This window comes from Gopherus evgoodei, chromosome 5 (assembly GCF_007399415.2).
Source record: "Gopherus evgoodei ecotype Sinaloan lineage chromosome 5, rGopEvg1_v1.p, whole genome shotgun sequence".
Taxonomy (NCBI): Eukaryota; Metazoa; Chordata; order Testudines; family Testudinidae; genus Gopherus; species Gopherus evgoodei.
In genome coordinates, this window is record NC_044326.1 from 19,119,311 (window position 1) to 19,142,960 (window position 23,650).

Here is a 23,650-nt window from a genome sequence, read left to right on the forward strand (position 1 = left end):
GTAGAAACGATTCATGAATACTGATTATCTTAGCCAAGGGTATTGTTCAGCTTCAAACTAGATTGAAGATTGTGAACAAACATTTAGTGCCTCACAGAAATAATTTCACCACTCTTCATTGGAGAAGAGACCCTGCAGCCTCATGAGTGCCCTTCTTGGCTAGCTAAATCTGAACCAGATGCAGAAGTAATCTCTAGGTTAGGGAACAATGCTTGGAAGTATGCCAGGTTACAGGATACAAATTTAGGCAGGAACTCAACTGATCCTTAGCCTGGAAGATCCATCATAATGTTCTCAGTGTAAAAAAAGCAGAAAAAAAGCAGGAAACTAATAGGCACTAACTACATTAAGGAGTTCAGTATTTCCTTTGCATTGGGTCAATCTTACTATTTAACCTGGTATTTCTTGGAAATTTCAACCATTTTTGTTCATTTCTTCTATTTAAATCACTGCTTTCAGACTTATTTTCTCGCTTTTCTTTTCAGGTCTTCTGAACCATTATAGAAATGGTTACTATTTTACTGTTTTTAGGCTCCACTCTGTTTTTATTTTTCTTCTCGGTGTTCATTCATTCAAATCAGTGGTGTTTTGATTAATTCCAGATAAGCTGCTGTATATAAGATTTTGTATATCACATAGACGGTGTTGGAAAAACCTCAGAAAAGTGTGCACTGTACATATTTTGTAAATCATGAAGGGAAATATGGTTCCTGCTCTTTTGCTAACTTTTTATACTCACAAATTGAAAGTATTCTGATAAGAAAAGAAATGAAAAAAAGTTTTAGACTGTACTAACCTGAAAACTCCTGAATTTGAGAATCTTCCACTTCAAACAACAATTCATCATGAATTTGGGCAACAAACCTGAAAAAAAAAAAAAGAATTTAATGTTAGTCATGGAGCCTTTAGATTTCATTATTATTATGCTCCTGTCTTAGTACAAAGGAATTCAATTCACATTGTCATATAACTGTTGCCATGTGCTAGATGCCAACATTAAATTGAATGCAATCATTCCTAGAAAATAAATGCATCCTTTACTAAATGAGGAAGACAGTTTTTTGTTTTGTTTCTTTAGTTACTTTTCTGAAATATATGGGCCAGGCCCACACTACAGACTTTTGCCAGCATAACTATGTGGTTCAGTGGTGTGACAAGAGGCCATGTCTACACAACAAACTTTGCTCAAAACTAGTTGCATTGGCATGAAGCTGCCACTGTTAGTATATCACTTATGTGCATGCACACATGGTTCCTTGCGTTGGCACTGCCGTAATCACCAGAAGCGTCTGTGTCATGAGTAGGTATCCCAGTATGCAACTCACAGTCCAGCACACTGTCTTCTGGGAAACAGTGGCCATGCATGATGGGGCAGAAATGAGTCACGCAGCAGTAACTGGGACCAAGGGCTCAAGTTTCCATCGGCAACTTTCTCAATCTCACAATCTTCATGTCTTTTTTTCAAATCCCACAAACTCATGCAGCATGATGATTTTGTGGAGGACATATTGCTGTAGGTCACAGTGAAAACCAGTTCAAGGTTGTTGGTGGTATTCATGGAGCAGTGCAGATAAGGGAGCACCACTTCTGAGTCTGAGAAATGTACATTGATTGGTGGAATCACATCATAATGCAGGTTTGGGATGTTGAGCAGTGGCTGAAGAACATTTGGATGTGAAAGGCCACATTCCTGGATCTTTGTGTGAATCTCATCCGAGCCCTGGGACCAAAATGAGAGTTGCACTAACAGTGGAGAAGTAAGTGGCGCTCACACTATGGAAACTTGCAATGCCAAATTGCTGTTGGTCAATGGGAAATCATTTTGGAGTTGGAAAATCCACAGTGGGAGCTATTGTCATGCAAGTGCGTACAGCCATTAATTGTCCCCAGCTCTGCAAAACTGTGACCCTCATAAAGGTGCAGGACATAATGGATGGATTTGCAGCAATGGGATTCCCAAAGTGCAATGGGCGAAAGATGGTGCCATATCCCTGTCCAGCTTGCCACAGAGTATCATCAACAGAAATGACTACTTTTCCATAAATATGCAAGCGTTGGTGGATCACAGGGAATGTTTCACTGACATCACTATTGGCTGGGCAGGTAAGGTGCTTGATGTTTGCATCTTCAAGAACACAGTCTGTTCAGAAAGCTGCAAACAGGCACATTCTCTCCCAACCAGCAGATTATCAATAGCAATGATGAAATGCTAATAGTGATCCTGGCTCATGAAGCCATACACCGGCAACCCCGACAGCACCAAGGAAAGATTTATCTACTGGCTCCCCAGGTGCAGAATGACTGTTGAATGTCCTTTTAGCAGACTGAAGGGATGCTGGCATTGTTTACACAAGGTTGGAGCTCAGTAAGAAAAATATCCCAATGGTTATAGCTGCCTGTTTGCCTCACAGATAATATGCAGGACCTAAGGGGGAAAAGCTGTCGCTGGAGTGGAGAGCAGAGATGGAGCAGCTGTTTGCAGAGTCTGCACAGCGAAATACAGGGGCTATTAGAAGAGCTCAACATGGAGATATGCAGCTGAGGGAGGCCTTGAAAGTGCACTTTAATAGTCAGTTACTGTAATGTGATGAGGCCTTCTGGTATGCCTGCTGCAGTTCCTTTGCTTTTACACAGCACTGCTGTTGATTCCGGTTGTACCACTTTACCTGTATCCACCATGCAATCGGCGTATAGATGTCATGTTGCTATGACTGCTCCATGGCTGTGCCTGCACAGTCTCTTTTCCCCACAGACCCAAGAGATTCAATACCTCATATCTACTCCAGACAAGAGCATGTGGAGCCTGTAGCCAGCATAGTCAGTTGCATAAAAAAAAGAGAACTGCTGGATGTGCTCATTAAACTGGAGTCAGAGAAAAGAGTGGTGGGGGAGTTAAGCAGAGGAGGGAGAACAACTTTCAGCTTCTGTGACTCCTGGGCAGTGGAGTTCACCGCTGTAACCAGAATGGTAAGTGTTAGGCATTCTGAGACAGCTGTTAGAAGACAGTTAACATTGACATATGTCACGTGGTTTCTATACTCACACTGCAACGACCACACTTCGTCGACCCTGGCTCAATGCCATTTGGGGAGGTGGTCTTATGTGTCACCAAAATGGATGCTTACATTAGGAGACAAATTTGAGTGTTGGCACAATGAGATCAATGCAAGGCGACTTACATTGACCAAACATCGTAGCGTAGACCAGGCCAAGATGTGATCTGTGATCCACATAGCTGTGCCAGCAAAACCTCCTAGTTTAAAAACAGTTATACCACCAAAACTGTGTGTTTAATATAGATTATTTTGCTCAGGAGAGCCAGAGTGGCTTGAATAGGCTATGTCAGCAAAAGAACAGTTTTGTGGGTATAAGGCACATCCATAATGGGACACCTTGCCAGTATAATATACCAGTAATGCTACACTGGCAAAACGCTCCCAATGTAGCTCAGCCCACAGACACTGGAATCCTCTTCAGGAAAGAAACCTCTGACATATAAGTACAAGGCAAGTATCCACATGCTGACACATTAGTAGAACGAGGGGCATTGTGGTCTAGTTGATTGAACATAGAATTGAAATCTTGAAAGTTTCATGCCCTAATCTTGGTTCTGCCACTGACTTTGCGTGGCCTTAAGCAAGCTGCTTACTTTCCGTTCCTTCTTCTAAGAAACAGGGAAAATATCTAGCTTTATTGACAGTCAGACCAAGGGAGGCCTGTTAGCTCTAACCCTGGAAACTCTGAGTTTCTTGCTAAAACAGAAGGAGCCAAGGACAAAAGGGGCCTACATGGAAGAAATATAGAAATAGCCGCATTCCGGAGTAAGCTCGGGCAAGAAGTTTACATTTGTTGGGATTTAAGTTATTAATAAAGCAAATCTCAGGAAGGGGCTATGATTGGATCTTATCTAGAGTGTGTGTTTCTGTCTCTCTCTCTCTCAGTCCTCAGTTGGCCACAGCTGTTTAAGGAGTCCCAGAAGGTCTTTATTCAGGTTCACTGAGTGGATTTATTAATTATTTTTTTAGTGGGGTGGGGTGAAAAGGGTATGGAAGGTGGTTCGTTAATGGTTCATCTCACTGTCCAGTTTTCTTCCATTTCAAAACACAGAACAAAAAGTTCTGCAAGGGCTTATTGTACCTCACTCCAAAAGAAAGATAAGAGGATGGTATATTTCAACTAATTCTAGTGAAAACCACTAATCGGTGTACAGAAATACCAGTTGTCTGCCAAGACTCACTATAGAGCAGGACTCACCAACTCAAAGCAGCACCAGACCTTGCCAGAACAACAGATGCAAAACCTGCAGACATATTTCCACTGTTACAATGATCAGGACCCCCCACAACACACCTTTCCAGATACATTTGTCCTACACAGGCCTACCACAACATGTGGGCACTCATCCAGTGCACTAAATCCCCCAATAACAACTATATGGATAAAACCAGACAGTCACTCTGTTCTTGAATGAATTCACACAGGAAAATGATAAAAGATGAAAAACACCTACTCATGAGGGAATTCTGAATAAAAAAAAATCTGTACCAAAAAAAATTCTGCACAAATTTTAAAATTCTGCAAAATTCTGTAAATTTTATTTGTCATTAAATAAATGTTCAGGCTCCAGCATGGCAATGGGGAGCATAGGCGACTGGCTGCACAGAGGTGGGAGATAACCCTTCAGTCCCTGTTCTCCTCCAGGACACAGACGCAGGGTGAGGCTGTACCTGACCCTGACATAGCGCAAGCAGAGGAGATGGTTGCAAAGCTGGGGGAGGTTTTTGGGGGTGGGTCTGACCCATCTCTGGCTCTGATCCAGCCCTGGCTGCTCTGTGCAGGGGCTCCTACCCCACCCCCAGCCCAGTTGGAACTAGCAGCTGAGTCCAGTGCAGGGTAGGAGTCACTGGCCAGGGTGGGGCTGGTGGGGTCTGGCGGGGGGTCTGGGTGCAGGGGGGACTTTGGATGCAGGGGGTGAGGCTCAGTGGGATGGGGGTTTGGGTGTGGGGGGCTGGTTTCTGGATGTGGCTCAGCAGGGGTGTCTGCGTATGTGGAATCCGAATGCACGGGGACTGGCCAGATGAGGGGTGGGTCAGACCTAGGACCACCTAGAGCATCCCAGTCCCATCCTCCCAGTGATTTACCTCTCTGCTGGCTGCTCTGGGGCCCCAAAATGACACACCTATGCTCACGGGCAGCGGGTATAATAGGCCAAGGCACTGCCCATTGCTGCCGGACCCCCGCTTGTGGGGTTTGGCGGTGAAGTTTATTTATGTCCCATGCAGTATCTGGGACTGCAGAGGAGGCATATATCGTCTCCTCAACAGCCCCAGAACCTACATGGGACATATCAAAAAGCGTCACCTACGTAAACTTTTCTCCTGGACAATGGGTGGGCTGGCTCTGGGGACGGGAGGTATGGCATGGCTGCAGCCAGCCCCGGGCTCCTCCAGGCAGGGGGAGGCTTGTCTTGGGCTTTGGAGAGCCTGGCTGTAGCTCCTCCAGCTGGGAGCAGGGAGGCTCGGGGCTTCGGCCAGTCCTGCCTGGGCTCCTTTGGGCAGGGTAAGGGGAGGCTCGAGGCTTTGGTATGCCTGTCTGGGGCTCCTCCAGGTGGTGAGGATTTGTGGCTCTGGTCATGGGGGGGGGGGCCACAGGGGCTCTTGTGGCTCTGGTCATGGGCAAAAAGGGCGGAGCTGGGGGCTAGCCTCCCCAGAATGAGGCTCCACCCACAGCCCATGCCCATGCTGTTGGGGAGGGGCACGTGACTACTCATGCACCTTCCCTTTGTTTCCCCATCAGAAAGTCATTTTTCTGCAGGGAAGCAAAGAAATCTGCACAGAACATGAATTGTGCCTGCAGGCAGTGGTGCAGAATTCCCTCAAGAGTAAACACCCTATCACGTGTGGGTGAATACTTTTCACAAAGCAATCACTATATCTGACCTATCAGTCCTCATCCTCAAAGGGAACCTGCACAATATTTTCAAATGACAAACCTGGGAGCTTAAATTCATATTTTTGCTAGACACTAAAAAGCATGGTCTTAATAAAGACACTGGATTTATGTTTTATTACAACAATCTGTAACCCACTAATCCCTGTGTCATAACTGTAAAGGGAAGGGAACAGCCCTCCTGTGTACAATACTATAAAATCCCCCTGGACCAGAGACACCAAAATCCTTTTACCTGTAAAGGGTTAAGAAGCTCAGGTAATCTGGCTGACACCTGACCCAAAGGACCAATAAGGGGACAAGATACTTTCAAATCTTGATGGGAGGATGGCTTTGTTTGTGCTCTTTGTTTTGGGGGTGGTTTGCTCTTGGGACTAAGAGGGACAGGACATCAATCCATGCTCTCCAAATCTTTCTGAACAAGTCTCTCATATTTCAAATTTGTAAGTAACAGTCAGGCAAGGCATGTTAGGTTTAACTTTGTTTTCTCAACTTGTAAATGTTCCTTCTTGCTAAGAGGATTTACCTCTGTTTGCTGTAACTTTGAACCTAAGGCTAGAGGGGTTCCTCTGGGCTCTATGAATCTGATTACTCTGTAAAGTTATTTTCCATCCTGATTTTACTGAGATGACTTTTACCTTTCTTTCTTTAATTAAAAACCTTCTTTTTAAGAACCTGATTGATTTTTCCTTGTTTTAAGATCCAAGGGGATTGACGCTGGACTCACTAGGAATTGATGGGGGAAAGGAAGGGGGATAGTTAAATTCTCCTTATGTTAAGATCCAAGGGGTTGGATCGGCGTTCACCAGGAACTTGGTGAAGAAGTCTCTCAAGACTATCCAGGGAAGGGAGTTAGTATTTGGGAATGGTGCAGCAAAACCAGATCTAAGCTGGTAGTTAAGCTTAGAGGTGTTCATGCAGGTCCCAACATCTGTACCCTAAAGTTCAGAGTGGGGAAGGAATCTTGACACCCCGTTTTTGTCCTATGGCTACAGGGGTGTTAATGGGCCACTTCACCTTGAATGGTCCCTTAGAATATGTTCTAACTCAGGGGTTCTCAAACTGGGGGTTGAGACCCATCAGGGGGTTGTGAGGTTATTATATGGGGGGTGGTGAGCTGTCAGCCTCCACCCCAAACCCTGCTTTGCCTCCAACATTTGTAATGGTGTTAAATATATAAACAAGTGTTTTTAATTTGTAAGGGGGGTTGCACTCAGAGGCTTGCTATGTGAAAGGGGTCACCAGTACAATAGTTTGAGAAAAGACGGTTACTCACCTTTGTAACTGTTGTTCTTCGAGATGTGTTGCTCACATCCATTCCAGTTAGGTGTGCGCGCCGCGCGTGCACGTTCGTCGGAAACTTTTTACCCTAGCAACTCCAGTGGGCCGGCAGGTCGCCCCCTGGAGTGGCGCCGCCATGGCGCCCAATATATATCCCTGCCGGCCCGCCCGCTCCTCAGTTCCTTCTTGCCGGCTACTCCGACAGTGGGGGAAGGAGGGGCGGGTGTGGAATGGATGGAGCAACACATCTCGAAGAACAACAGTTACAAAGGTGAGTAACCGTCTTTTCTTCTTCGAGTGATTGCTCACATCCATTCCAGTTAGGTGACTCCCAAGCCATACCTAGGCGGTGGGGTCGGAGTGAGAAGTCGCGGCACGGAGCACTGCAGTTCCGAAGGCCGCATCCTCTCTCGACTGCTGTACCAGGGCGTAGTGGGAAGCAAAGGTGTGGACCGATGACCAGGTCGCTGCCCGACAGATTTCCTGGATGGGCACACGGGCGAGGAAAGCTAGCGACGACGCCTGCGCCCTGGTAGAATGCGCAGTCACACGGCCCGTAGGGACATGGGCCAGTCATAACAGGTCCTGATGCAGGACGTAACCCACGAGGATAACCTCTGGGAGGAGATAGGAAGCCCTTTCATACGGTCCGCTACCGCCACGAAAAGCTGGGGGGATTTGCGGAAGGGTTTGGTCCTCTCTATGTAGAACGCGAGAGCTCTACGGACATCCAGCGAGTGAGCTGCTGCTCCCTGCCTGAGGAGTGAGGTTTTGGGAAAAAAACCGGGAGGAAAATCTCTTGGTTGACGTGGAAGGCTGAGACCACCTTGGGTAGAAGGCAGGGTGTGGTCTAAGCTGTACCTTGTCTTTGTGGAAGACCGTATATGGGGGGTCTACCACAAGGCTCGGAGTTCCGACACCCGTCTAGCTGAGGTGATAGCACTAGAAAGGCAGCCTTCCAAGAGAGGTAAAGCAGGGAGCAAGTAGCTAACGGCTCAAAGGGGGGCCCCATGAGCCGGGACAACACCAGGTTAAGATCCCAGGTTGGAGCAGGGGGACGGACGTTAGGGAATAACCGTTCCAGCCCTTTAAGAAATCTCGACACCGTCGGGTGAGAAAAAAACGGAGCGACCGTCCGCACCCGGGTGAAAGGTGGAGATAGCTGCCAGATGGACTCGCAACGACGATAAGGCCAGACCTTGCCCTTTGAGGGACCAAACATAGTCTAAGATTTCGGATACCGAAACTTCCATAGGGCGGAGATTTCTCTCTACGCACCAACAGGAGAAGCGTTTCCATTTTGCCGAATATGTGCTCTTGTGGACGTTTCCTGCTGCCCAGAGCACCTCTCTCACAGGCGTGGAGCAGCGCAGCTCGGAACCAGTTAGCCACACAGGAGCCACGCCGCTAGGTGCAGCGACTGCAGGTCTGGGTGACAGAGAGACCCGTGGTCCTGGGTAATCAGGTCCGGATGAAGGGGCAGGGGAACTGGGTCGGCTACGGCCAAGTCTAGCAGCATTGGGTGTACCAGTGCTGTCTGGGCCATGCCGGGGCCACCATGATCACACGAGCCCTGTCTCTGCGCACCTTCAGGAGGACCTTGTGAACCAGAGGGAACGGAGGAAACGCATAGTACAGGTGGGTCTACCACTGGATGAGGAAGGCATCCGCTATCGACCCCGGCTCCCTGCCCTGAAAGGAGCAGAACGCTAGGCACTTCCTGTTCCCCTTGGACGCAAAGAGGTCCACCCGGGGATAACCCCACCTCCGGAAAATGGAGAGAGCGACGTCCGGGCGAAGGGACCACTCGTGTGGACAGGAAGGATCTGCTCAATCGATCCGCCAGCGTGTTCCGTACTCCGGGAAGGAAGGAAGCCCTGAGGTGAATGGAGTGGGCTACGCAAAAGTCCCAGAGTCGTATCGCCTCGAGGCACAGGGAGGAGGACCTGGTGCCGCCCTGGCTTGTTGATATAATACATGGTCGTCGTGTTGTCCGTGAACACGGCTACACAACGACCCTGAGCTGATGACAAAACGTTTGGCAAGCAAGGCGGACCGCTCTCAACTCCCTCATGTTGATGTGTAGCCCCACCTCCTCCTGGGACCATAGGCCCTGCGTCCGCAGGGTCCCTAGGTGGGCCCCCCAGCCTAGATCTGAGGCATCCGTTGTCAGGGATACCGAGGGCTGAGACGGGTGAAAGGGAAGACCCGCACACAATACGGACTGGTCCAACCACCAGCCGAGGGAATCTAAGACCTTCTGAGGGACTGTGATTAACATGTCTAGCGGTTGCCTTGGCCTGTAATGACTGATAAGCCACAGCTGGAGAGGCCTCATGCGGAGCCGAGCGTAGTCGGTCACAAAGTGCACAGCCGCCATGTGGCCTAACAGGGTTAGACATGTCCTCACTGACGTCAACGGGGCTGACCGCAAGCGTTGAACGATCGCCGCCATGGTCTGGAACCGCTGCCGAGGCAGCGAGGCCCTGCCCACAGTGGCTGTCCAGGACGGCCCCGATAAATTCCACCTTCTGAGTGGGCCTCAGGGAGGACTTGTCTGTGTTATCAAGAGGCCCAGACTCGCAAACATGCCGGTGATCACGCGGACATGGCTGTACACCTGCTGTTTCCGACGTGCCCCGAATCAACCAGTCGTCCAGATAAGGGAACACGTGGACACGGTTGCGCCGAAGATGCGCCACGACAACTGCCATGCATTTTGTAAACACCCTCGGGGGCCGTGGACAGGCCAAACGGAGGACCGCAAAGTTGATAATGACGAGCCCCCACAACGAAGCGGAGGAAGCGTCTGTGGCGTGGCAAATGGCAACGTGGAAATACGCGTCCTGCATGTCGAGGGCGGCGTACCAGTCTCCCGGATCCAGGGATGGAATGATGGTCCCCAGGGATACCATGCGGAACTTCAACTTCACGAGGTATTTGTTGAGCTCTCGCAGGTCGAGGATAGGCCTGAGGCCCCCCTTGGCCTTGGGGATCAGAAAATAGCGGGAATAAAACCCCTTGCCTTTCTCGTTTTCGGGAACCGCCCTCTATAGCTCCTTGCTGAGGACGTCCGCACCTCCTGCCGAAGGAATTGCTCGTGAGAGGGGTCCCTGAAGAGGGACGAGGAAGGAGGCGGGAAGGGAGGGAAACGAAACAAACTGCAGGCGGTACCCCGTCTGCACCACGCTTAAGACCCAGCGGTCCCGATGTTATTTGGGACCACGCCGGGAGGAAAACGAAAGGCGGTTGGAAAACGGGGGGGAAGGATCCATAGGGGAAACTGTTACTAGCGCCCTCGAGCGCACCTTCAAAATGAAGGCTTAGGACCAGGCGGGGGTTTTGAGGGAGCCTTGGTTCTGCCCCCCTTGGTTCCCACGACTGCCTGCGCCTCCCGTTCCTGCCGCGGCGCCTGTAAAGGTCCTGCCGCTGGCGGAACTGGGAAAACGGCCGACGGTGCTGCTGTTGTTGAGGCCTAAAGGGTCTACGCTGTGTCCGGGGGTGTGCATCCCGAGGGACCGCGCAATGACCCGGTTGTCCTTTAAACTCTTAAGTCTGGGGTCTGTCTTATCGGAAAAACAGGCCCTGGCCTTCGAAAGGAAGGTCCTGTATCGTGTGCTGGAGCTCTGGCGGAAGGCCGGAAACCTGCAGCCAGGAGATGCGACGCATCATAACTCCTGACGCGAGGGTACGGGCAGCCGAGTCCGCAGCGTCCAAGGAGGCTTGTAAGGCCGTGCGCGCGACCTTCTTGCCTTCGTCCAGGATGGCCGTAAACTCTTGGCGAGCATCCTGTGGCAGCAGCTCCTTAAATTTGTCCACTGCCACCCAGGAGTTAAAGGCGTATCTGCTCAGCAGGGCCTGCTGGTTAGAGACCCTGAGCTGCAGCGCCCCAGCCGAATACACCTTACGGCCAAGGAGGTCCATCCGCCTGGCTTCTCTGGATTTGGGGGCCGGAGCCTCCTGGCCGTGACGCTCCCTATCGTTCACCGATTGCACTACCAGTGAACCGGGAGTCGGGTGAACATGTAAATATTCGTACCCCTTAGAAGGGGCCATGTACTTCCTCTCGACTCCTTTTGCTGTCGGAGGGATGGAGGGCCGGGGACTGCCAGATAGTATTGGCATTGGCCTGGATGGTCCGTATGAACGGCAGGGCGACCCTGGTGGGAGCATCGGAAGAGAGGATGGTGACAATTGGGTCCTCTATCTCCGAGACCTCCTCTGCTTGCAGACTCAGGTTTTGAGCCAATCGCCTGAGGAGGTCCTGGTGCGCCCTGAGATCCAGCGGGGGGGGGACTGTTGGAGGAGGTACCCGCCACCGCCCTCATCCGGGGAGGAGGATGATGAGACCCCAGGCACAATAGTGTCCAACTGAGGGTCTTCCTCAGCCCTCGCCTCTGTCTCCGGAGCCACAGCGGAGTCCTGCTGTTTGGACCCTTCGTCCCCTTCCGGGGAGGGAGGGGGGCGAGACAAAGAGGCTTCAGGGGCCCTACGCTCCGCAGTCGCCGGCCCTGCAGGGAGCTGCTGGGGGCCCTGGGCCTGATGGTACGCCATGGTGTCCAGAATCCCCACTGTTGTGGGCCTTGGTCCTGCAGCGGCGGATCAGCAAACAGCGCCGCCTGCCGGTCGGTGCCCAGCGCATAGCCGCTGTCCGTCTGGGAAGATACGGACGGCTGCCTCGAGGGCCACGGCGGGGCCGACCCTGGATGGTACGGGTCTGCGCGGGCCGGCACGGAGGATCGTCTCGGTGCCGGGGACCGGTGCCGGGAGTCATATCGGTGCCTGGGATCGGGACCGGGACCGGGATCATGTCACGGTGCCGGGCCGCCGCCTCGGTACCGTGGCGCCGCTTCGGTGCCCGGGACCTACTACCAGCTCGGTGCCGGGGATCGACCGGGACCGGGACCTGCCACCGCTCGGTGCCGGGAGGTCGACCGGGACCTGCCACCAGCTCGGTTGCCGGAGTCGAGCGAGACCGTGACCGGGACCGGGACCTGCCACCAGCTCGGTGCCGGGAGGTCGACCGTGCGGTGAGTAGCGTCGGGACCTGCTCCTGGAGTCGCGGTGCCGGTGACGCCGACTGGAGCCTGACCGCGACCGTCTCGATGGCCGACCGTTGCCGCGAGTGCGACCGGTATCGCTGAGGGGAGCGGTGCCGGGACTGCGAGCGGCGTCGGGATCTGGAGCGCCCAAGACGTCGGGACCTGGATGGCGAACGACTGTCTCTGGGCGGCGCCGACAGCATGGGCTTGCCTCTGGACACAACCCGCACCGGAGGTACCGGGGGTGGCAGCCGAGTGGGCTCAGTCAGGGCAATAAGGTCCCGAGCCGAGGCGAAGGTCTCCGGAGTGGATGGGACCACTATCTCAACCCAGATCTCATGGGGGAGCTCGGCGGCACCGGACCTCAACGGACCCGCCGGGCCCGGAGTCAACGGTGCTGACGGTGCCGGCGGTGCCAGCGGCCGATGTTGAGGCCGGGCGCTCAAGCCGGGTCTGCCTGGCCGGAGTATTAGACTTCGACGGCCTAGGCTCTGATTCCGGTGCCGGAGAAGGTCGGTGCCGGGGAGTCTTCTCGGTGCCGGAGCGATCCGGTGCCGGTGCCGAAACCACGGTCTGCGAAGTCGACGGGTCAAGTGCCGCCTCCATTAGGAGAGTTCGGAGCCTCTGATCCCTCTCCTTTTTTGTCCTCGGCTTAAAAGCCTTACAGATGCGGCACTTGTCAGATCTGTGCGATTCCCCGAGGCACTTCAGGCACGCTTCGTGGGGATCGCTGGTAGGCATGGGCTTCTTGCAGGCCGCACACTGCTTGAAGCCTGCGAAACAGGCATGAGCCTGGCGCCGTGCCGGGAAGGGCTAAGCCCCCGGCAAGGAACTACTTACAGCTATTACTAAACTATCTACTTAACAATACTAATTAACAACTATATAGAACTAGAGATAAGCGATAAACAAGCGGTAGAAACTAGGAGAGCTAGGGACGTGGAGGACAGCTATGCCGCGCTCCACAGTTCCAACGACCGACACGGCGGTAAGAAGGAACTGAGGAGCGGGCGGGCCGGCAGGGATATATATTGGGGCGCCATGGCGGCGCCACTCCAGGGGGCGACCTGCCGGCCCACTGGAGTTGCTAGGGTAAAAAGTTTCCGACGAACGTGCACGCGCGGCGCGCACACCTAACTGGAATGGATGTGAGCAATCACTCGAAGAAGAACCACTGTTACTACTTATGGTAAACTATCTGTTTGATCTTGTATTTAGCTGTGACACTCTGAGTACCTTTCCCAGACCTGAAAAGCTCTGAGTAGCTCAAAAGCTTGTCTTTCTCACCGACAGATGTTGGTCCAATAAAAGATATTATCTCACCGACTTTGTCTCTCTAATATCCTGTGACTGACACTGCTATAACAACACTGCACACCAGGACTATTTATCTTCCATAGATTCAGCCATTGCCAGGATCTGTTGGCTTACAGCTTCTTCAGCCTTTTCCTCAAGGTTCCTAGGGAGAGCTTTTCGTCTTTTCCTTAGTACCCCCATCTTCCAAGCTCAGACTTCCAAGCAGAAGTCTTTTTAGTAGCTGCAGGTGTGCTTAACTGAACCACTTCCCTTTTGTCTCTTTGATCCTGCACCAACCCCTTCTTTATCTTCATAGTGTATAACATCTATACACCCCATCAAAGAGCACCCTGAGAAAGTCAGTAGGTATGAATTCTGCAGAACACTATCCATCACAGAGGACTAAACAACTTACATAGTATACGGTGTAGGCATCACAGTAACAATCACTACCACCTGGCAACCATCTGTGACTACTGTACTTACTAAATTAGACGATATAGCCATCTCTACTCTTACCTTTTTCTTCCACCTCCAGCCCTCCAATTTTTTTATTTACCTGTTACATATTGTCTGAATCTTAAATTGTGAGCTCTCTAGGGCAGGGACTGTTTTTGTATTATTTGTTTGTACAGTGCTCAGTACAATGGGGACCTAATCTTTGTACAAGGATACAATCACAATAGCAATAATTAATAAATTCTGTTGAATCATTTCCATTGTAGAATGCACGGAATCTGGCATATATTTTCCTTGAGCCAAATTCCCACTCATAAACCAAACGTAGAAGGTAATGTTATATGTGTTCATATTTTAATCCTGCTCAATTTATTTTATTACTTATTTCTCTCTTTAAAAAGGACCATAAAAAGTACCAGCTATTTCCAAATTGCTGTGCAATCCACATATTACATTTAAATTCAATGCTTATTGCACAGTTTGATTAATACCTAACTGTTTGTAGTGACCTTTTTTTTTTAAATAGCTGAAACATCAGAATTGTTACTAGTTTTAACTTTTTACAGCTTAGAGAAAATAGCCATGGATAGTTTCACACTGCTTTAACTAATAATTTGACATTGACTAACAGTAATGGGGAGAGCTAATAATAGATCTTAATTATTAGTCACTTACATACCATGATCAGAGGCAGAGTGAAACAGATTAACATATTTCTAACTGGGACACAGAATACTGAAAGAAATGAATTGAGGGCAGTATAGTCTGTGGCAAGAGAACACAGCCAGATGAAATGTTATGATTTCCAATAAGTAGATAATCATTTATTAGCTTCTTCTCTACCATTCAAATGAAATATTTAAGGTCACAAATCACAAAGAATTGTAAACATTTTGTTTGTAAATCTTCTGGGTATATTGTAAAACAATACAATAATGAAAACTATTAACTTTATTGATTAATAAATACAGAAAGTATGTGGTATACCTGTAATTATTAATTATTATTATTACCCTAGTGCCTAGAGTTCCAACCAAGATTGGAACCCTATTGTCCTCAGCACATTGTACCTACACATGATAAGAAACAGTGCCTTCACTGAAAAGCTTGCAATCTAAAGGGAAAGATAGTATTATCCCCACGTTACCAATGGGGATATGAAGCACAGAGAGATAAGGGATAAAGGCTCAAGCCTAACCCCCATTGCATCCACACACCAAGTGGGTTAACCAAGGGCTCAAACCTAGGGTCCCAAACCCTGCAGGGTTGAAGGGTCCAATCCCTATTGCTTTCCTGTGTGCACATGGTCCCAGCTTGACTCGGGTCCCAGAATCCTCCAGATGTATCCCAGAGTTCCCTGAGGCAACTTCTTTGGTCCTCTCTATGCTGACAATCTGTGGTGCAGTCTATTGCCCTGCAGGGAGGGGAAGCGGCACAGTTTTCAGCTCAGCATGGCCGGGGGGTGGGGGGTATGATCTCCATTCCTGCTGTTTCCCCTCCCTGCAGAGCAGCTGCTTGGTCCTCCTCTGCTCTCAGGCTCCCCATGCCTGCCCTGGGGCTGTGTGTACAGGAGTGCCTGGACAGCATGCATGGTGAGGGAGGTTAGTGGGAGCCAGTCCCAAAACCTTCCCGTGGCTCTGGCTTCTCCCAGCTGCTGTGCAGAGCTTGTCCAGAGCAGGGAGCAAAGTTGACAGGTGGGAGGAGGCTTCTGGCTGCCAGGATGTTGAGGGTCATCCCTCTCCCAACTGTGCTCCACCTCCCTTCAGGGCAGCCACTTGGTCCCCCTCTACTCTTTGTCCTTTCCTCCTTGCTCCTGGGCCCTCCCTGGGGCTGCATGTGCAGAGGTGCCTGGACAGCATACACCATGAGGAACAGTGAGTGGGAGTCAGCCCCAAAACTTCCCCGCAGCCTCTCGGGGATCCCTTACCCCTGCCTTCTGGGATGTGGTGGGGGCAGGAATAAGGATCCCTGCACAGTGCTGGAGCACACTGCACCCCAATCCTGGGTATGCACTTCACCTCTTTGCAGCCAGCATCAGCCAGGCTGTGGCATGCATGTGTTTTTCCTCTGAAATCTACATTTTACTTCAAACTTCGAGACAAAAATAAATAAATAAATACAATAAAACAAAAACACCTTCACTGAACATCCCATTTTAAAAATTAAGAATTGCAAAGTTTAATTTTAATAGTTTGACAGCCATGAAGACTGATGTCCTAATTGTCCTCAGAACAGGTGCACAGAGGCATTTTCCTGCTAATGGGATTCAGCCTGAAGGTGGAGAGCCCAATTCTCAGATTAGATGGTAATTCAGTATAAAGTCTTCTCACACTGCTGTCATTCTACTGAGACAGTCACCAAAGGAGCTAATTATGCTGATTATGTACTGATATGCTCCTTACGAGCATCTGAGTCCCATCAATAACATCACCACAGTTAGGAAACAGGGTGGGCAGTAGAGTTTTCCCGCAGTGTAGAGGGCTAGAGTGTTGACATGGGGTGGGGAAGGATGATAGGCACTCTGGGATAGGGCATGGGTGGCGTGTGAACCACCCCTTTGGAAGGCTAGCCCCTGGCCTTGCCCCTTCTGCCTAAGGACCTGCCCCTACCTCGCCCTTCCGCCCCCTAGAACCTCAAGCTCCACCCCGCACTGTGGCCAGAGGAGTCCAAGCCACCACCAGCCCCTGCCTACCCGAGTCCCAGGCTGCTGGCCACACCAGCCGGCCCAACCCCCAGGTTGTCAGCTAGCCCCAAGTGAAGGCCTGACACCAGGTCCACTGGCTGGCCCCAAGTGCTGGCCTGACCCCAGGTCTGCTAGCTGGCGCAAGCTGCCACAGGTTGTCGGCCGCCCTGGGCCACCAGCCTGCCCAAGCCCCAAGCTCCAGGCCACCAGTTTGAGCTGAGCCCCTGCCGGCTTTGGGGAAGACAGAGTGCGAGACCAGAGCCTCGGGGTGGCACATGGGTGAAGCCAAGGCCTGGGTTAGGGAAGGCTTAGCCTTCCCTGGCCTATGACACCCCCGACCCATGGGACTCGGGTCTATGCACCACAGAGTGGATGCCAAAGCCCTAGGTTTGAGAAGAAAATATTTAACCTAGGGGGAAAATGCAGCACAGATGCTCAAGCCCAGTGTTCCCAAAAAGGGTTCAGCTGACTCACGTCCTACTAACCCTAGGCTTACATTGTTTTGTAGACATACCCTATGTCAGCTGCAGCACAGAGCTAAAGTTAGGAGCTTAGTTCTCTTCCTAGTCTTTTTTGTGAGTGTCCTGCTAAATGATGCATGAGCATCAGTATACTCTGTTGTAAAACTGGGACAGTACTCACTTATCTCATGAATGAGGTTTAATACATTAACATTTGTAAAACCCTCTCTCAGATGAAACTCTCAGATGAAAGAGTCTGCATAGATGGTAGGTAACACTATTAACACATTACACAATTTCCTAGTTTGGTAGTGCATAGAGGTGCACATTTTCCTGGTTTCAACTGTCTCTGCTAATCCAGCTGTAATTTATGAACTAATATGATATTCCTTCTACTATCATCCCTCTGTCTTTTTATAAGCTCAAAATTGCACATTGTACTCTTGAAGCTATGAAGTACAAGTCTTTGTTTTGTGGGGTTGTCAATGTACAAACATTTTTATATATGCACTGTATTCCATACAGCATGGGGCATTAAATTCTACATGAGTCTAATTCAAAGAGAAAATCATCACAACTGTTTATAGATTCAACGTGTTTTGCTATAAAAAAGATATAAGTGATTAGCTATGAAATATCTCAGTTCTTGTCAGTGCCCATATGCATTTTGCAGGCTTGGTGAGTTGTAATCACAGTAGCTGTGTGAGAGATATTTTGAGAGAATAATTTGGGGTTCAACCTTTGACAATTTAAATAACTAACCAGTAGGTTAATCAGCCTCAGTACAACCTTGGAACAGAAGTTACCAGAATCACTCTTTTGCTAGAATCAGTGATGGGATAGTTTTCACTACTGCAGTTAGGCACATATTAACTCTGTTTCCTTTTCTGCAGGGGATATTAAATGCTCCCTAAGATTTTGATTTAAAGGCTTACATTTTCTTAATTAATTCTTTGGCTATACTGTATAAGAATGATTAAGTGCAGCACGCTCTGCAGGTAGACCAGTGTAACATTTTGAAGGTGTATTTTGAATACTAAAACAAAACAGCAAAGAATCCTGTGGCACATTATAGACTAACAGACATTTTGGAGCATGAGCTTTTGTGGGTGAATACCCACTTAGTCAGATGCGGGTATTCACCCACGAAAGCTCATGCTCCAAAATGTCTGTTAGTCAATAAGGTGCCACAGGATTCTTTGCTGCTTTATAGATCCAGGACTAACACAGCTACCCCTCTGATACTTAAAACAAAACAATTGCTTTTTGAAACACCTAAATATGGTATTATTTTTTCTTTAAAAAGCTATTGAAATCACAAAGATCAATTTTCAGGAAACAGTAAATCACCAGTCTTGTTCATTAGAAGGTATTTGTTTTAGGGTTTTGAGAGCACTGCTCCCTTTTTATCCTAGAAGCCCTGCCATGCATGGAAAACTGCTTTCTATGTCAACAGCAGAGTGTGACCAAGAGGGCACCTGGAACAGCACTGCCTGCAGAAAGAAGACAATGGACAGCTGTTTCAAACAGCACTTGGTGAACTCTTTCATCCACTCGGTGAACCTGAGCACCAGAAAGACCCATTCCTGCCCAAGGGGAAAAGCAAACTGCTTACCTCTCTCTTCCCATCCACCACACAAGCAATCTGACAATAGGGTGGTTTTGTTGGGGGGAGAAAGACTCTTCCAAATAAAGCTAGCCTGGGCTAGTGGGTGTGTTGGGAGCATTTATAGGGTGGATGGGATTCTGAGGGGCACTGATGGGTGCTATAAGGTTATAAAGGGAGCTCTGCAGAGAAAAGGTCAGAAGTCAGTAATCCTGGCCCTAGCAATGAACTCCCTTTCACCTATCCCTGCAAAGCCAGTGGTCTGGCCTGCCACACCTGATCTCTTTTCCTTTCAGCAGCCCTTTAAACTGCAGCTAAGAAGATGTCTGTTAAATGAGGTTTTCTGGCTCCCCCTACAAGTCTGTAACATAGAGTGAGGATTTAGCTGGAATGAGAGAGACTAACAGGAAATTCCTTGCTGGCACTAGATCCAAGGGCCGCTGGACAGAGAAAAGACCAGAGGCAGGTGGTCCATACTAGCTGTTGTGCAGGAGCAACAAACAGGGCTGGTTCAGGGTTCCTGAGCTGACCTGAGACTTTCTTTCCTGTGCTCCCAGCAGTGCGCTCTATTATACCCTTTACCACAGTAGTGCTTCCTTTGGAGGAACAAGGCCTGCCACAACACCCTTCCAAACTGACCAAATGTGCTATGTGCTATGGAGATCTAACAGGAAAACTACCGTGATCCCCCATCTAGTGCTTATGGTGCTACACCATCATTCTTCCCACCTTCTGTGAAGTTGCACTAGGATTGGGGCTGGAGTTGGGTGATAACAAAGAATCCTATGCATGCAAGCCTGAATTCACATCAAAACCTGATGTGTATTAAGCAAACAAACAAATTTAAGTCCCTATCCATTTCCCAGTGCCTCAACAGATGCAATCAGTGATCATCACCAGAATATCATTATACAATAGATTCCGCGTATGCCAAAACAGATTAAATCTTCTATCAAGAGATTTTTTATAAAGCATTCTAAGGAAAATATATGCAGTAATTCACATATTTAAAGGGGAGACACGTAGGAGATCACAGAAAGTACAACTGTTATTTTTGTGACGATGGAATCACCTAATCAGTTTACCATTACCTGGGACTAAACTAATGTGTTTGACAGAAGTCCTCCTTATTCTCATCTGGATGGATCATTGTTGGGGCAAATGTGCTGATGAAAGAAACATAATGAGCTCTAAGAAGGCCAGTGTTGAGGAGCACAAATCTGTCATTAATGCTCTTAAGCAGTAACTGGAGTCTGCAGGCAATCAAAGAACTCTTGAACTCAGTATATACTACCCATCAAGACTACACAGCAAACAAGGATTCAGCAGTTAGAAACGCTGCATATCATTGAACAAAAGAAATGGTCCAGACCAAACTTCAACAAATGAAAAACCAGTGGCGGAAAAGAAAGTGGCAGTTACAACTGGCAGCGGATGGAAAAGACACCGTTACAGGGAGACAGCAGTGCACATGCCCAGAGGCAGAAACAGAGGCACATAGGGCACTACAGTAAAAAACGTAGGGGTCGAGTGAGTTTAGGTGCCTGCAGGGCTCAATAGAAGTTTTGTGGATCACAGTGGAGCCAAAGCTAGGACTTTGATCCTAAAACAGAGAGTTTGTGAATCCAGGAAGTTGACATTTAAACTGTCATCACTGGGCCTAGAATTTTTGTAATGAAAGCTTAAAATACTAATGAGGCCACCAGTGAAATGCTGAGACAGCTTTTTGTCCCATTTTGCTCACTACGAACACTGTTTAAAGAGAACTGGAGAAATAAATGAAAGACAGAATGGTGGGAAATAGGAGAGACTGATATCAACACAGAGAGAAGAAAGCAATACAGATGAACAAACAAAAATAATAAATCAAGGGAAGACAAGGGTGTATAAAAGGGAGAGGTCGTATCTCTGAGAGTCAGAACAGTGGCATTCTTTGACTGGTTCTCTTTCATTGGTCCTCTCTTCACACCCAGCTCTCACCCGTGGCTTCAAGAAGCTGCTGGAATGAGGCAGTGGCCATAACCCAGGCCACTACTTTAACTGGTGGGCTAAACCAAGGGCAGGGTAGCTGTGAGGGGAAATGCCTATCTCCAGTCTACTAAGTTTGCTTTAGTGGATGGGGTGTGGGAGTCCTCTTGGTTCAATAGTGGAAAGGCACTGCAACAACTTATTGTGGAATGAAGAGGCAGACTAAGATTTATTGGGGCTGTGGGCACAAACAATATTTGCCTCCCTGTTCCTCTCCTTCCCCCCAATGCCCCGCCCTCTAATCTGGCCAGAAGCTGGGCCATGATAAGAGCTGCCCAGGGAGCCCAGGCCCCTATGGGACCCTCCACCTACCCTGGGTGGAATGTCATGGTTGGCAGGGACATGGTCTGGAGGCTGCTCTTAGGCACCCTGGCCCCTTGGCCAGGGCAGGTGGCGGGTCAGAGACTCCCCACAGCTTCCCAGGTAAATAGACCCGCCCATTCAATATAAATCAAATGTGTACACCTCTTTCAGAGTCATGGAATGCGAACAAGAACATGGCTAAAAAAGACAATAGCAAAGAGGACTGGAGCCATTATGCATCTTATTTGGTGCTGCTGGTGACAGGGAAGGCTTCTGATGAATCACCACATTACATCACCCCGGCCATCATGCCATCGTGCAATGAGAAAATGACAAATCATCTTCTCTGGGCAACCAAAATTATGAAGGAGTTTCTAGAGGCCTTTGTGATTCACCATGTCAAAGGTCTTTGTCAGGCCAACAATCACCACGTACAGATCCTTCTTCTGTTCATGAGCCTTCTCTTGTATTTGTTGAGCTGCAAAAATCACATCCATAGTGTCATAGCCAGTACAAAAGCCACACTGTGACTCTGGATACTCTGAGTCCACCAGGTAAAAGATGAGTCCGTTGAGGGCAACCTGTGAAAGGATCTTCTCCGCTATAGACAGCGTTGAGATTCCATGATGGTTGTCACAGCTAAATATGCTTCCCTTCCTTTTGTATAGATGGACTATGAAAGCATCCTTATACTCCTGGGGTATGGTAACCCATTCCCATGTAGTCTTGAAAAGGCTGGTGAGTTTTCTGACCAGGTGGGAACCTCCACATTTGTACACATCATGTGGAATGCCATCAGGGCCTGGAGACTTGCCCATGGAAAGCTGCTTGATAACCTTATCAACCTTATCTAAAAAAGGGCCCACGGACAGCTCCTCCAGTTCAGGATGCTGTTGGAATGAGTTGATGGCTTCATTGGACATGGTGGACTCACAGTTCAGGAGACTATCAAAGTGCCCAGCCCAGAGAGAGAGAATATCATAGACATGCATCTGACGAAGTGGGTATTCACCCACAAAAGCTCATGCTCCAAAACATCTGTTAGTCTATAAGGTGCCACAGGATCCTTTGCTAATATCACTTTTGTCTGCAAGCAGCTGATTACCATCTGCTGTGAGGATAGGGGCTGTACCATTAGATTTTGGTTCATACACAGCATGGAGACATTTGTAGAGGGCCATCATATCATGCTTGTCAACTGCTTCCTGCAGTTCTGCAGCCTTCCGCGCCCATCACTGTTTCTTCATTAGCCTTAATTGGGTTTGTAGTGTATGTTGGCCTGATGGTACCTAGTCTTCATTGCTAATTTCTTGTCCAAGATGCAAGACTTGTGTGTGGTGTGCACGGTACCTCCAGTAGTCGGTCTGTCTCAGGGTCATTCTCATCAAACCAGTCTTGGTGTTTCTGCCTTACAAAGCCAAGAATATTGGATGCTGTATTATATGTGACATCACTGAGCTTCTGCCAGGTTGCCTCAGTGTCTGTGGAATTCTCTGGGATGCCAGCTAACACCAGGGCCACCACTTCCATTTAGGCAACATAGGCAATCGCCTAAGGCGCCAGGATTATTGGGTGGTGGCATTTTGCCAGGGGGGCGGCAGGCGTCTCTGGTTGACCTGCCGCAGGCGTTCCTGCGGACAGTCCGCTGGTCCTGCAGCTCCAGTGGATCTCCCACAGGCACGCCTGCGGCAGCTCCACCAGAGCCGCGGGACCAGCGGACCCTCCACAGGAATACCTGCGGCAGGTCCACTGGAGCCGCGGAGCAGCGCGCGGGGCGGAGAAATGGCCGTGCGCCTAGGGTGCCAAAACACTGGCACCGGTCTTGGCTAACACAGTCTTCAAGTGTCCTGTGAAACTGCTTGTTTGCTGGTGTATTCATGGTAGTGACATTGATCTTCCTTTCTGGTTAGAAGTATCTTCTGGGATGCTTTGGTGAGGTCTGACCAGAAGTCAGTGCCTCTCAAAGCGCAGGTGATGTACACATTTTTAATGTCTTTAGGCTGTACAGTTACATAGTCCAACATTTGCCACTGTTTTGAATTAGGATGCATCCTTGTTGTCTTATATCTGTTAGCCTATTGGACAACTGTGTTGGTAAGAATGAGACTGAACTTGGTACATTTGGAAAGAGTTTGAACTTCCAGTGCCATGATGGCCTTGCATCCTGCTCCATGTCAGAATCAGCTCCCATACAAGCATTAAAGTCTCCAAGGATAATGAGTTTGTCCTGGTGTAGCACCCCGCTGATGACCTTGATAAGACCTTCATAAAAGGCCTCCTTGATCTCAATCATTATGAGTCATTGTTGGTGCACAGGTGCTGATAATGGTGGTGTACTGGTCACTAGATAGTTTACAGGAGCACGTTAAGTCGGTCATTGACTCTCTTGGGAGTGAGTCAAGCTTGCAAGCAATGCCAGACTGTATGGAGAACCCTACCCCTGACAGTCTCAGTTCATCCTTAGCCTTGCCAATCCCGTAGTAGGTGTACCCTGCTCTCACCTCCTCAAGGTGGGATTCATAGAAGCATAGAAATGTAGATC

At 49.2% G+C, this 23,650-nt stretch overlaps 1 protein-coding gene across 1 annotated transcript in view; it reads right to left on the reverse strand.

Annotated features, from left to right (window-relative positions):
• Positions 1–744: 744 nt before the first annotated feature.
• The window catches only part of POLN (DNA polymerase nu), a 197,903-nt gene continuing 174,997 nt past the window's right edge, over positions 745–23,650 (reverse strand). Inside the window, exon 20 of the mRNA XM_030563754.1 lies at positions 745–864. Within this exon, the coding sequence (XP_030419614.1) occupies positions 792–864 (73 nt within the window). The 3' untranslated portion in view covers positions 745–791. The remainder of the gene's footprint in view (positions 865–23,650) is intronic.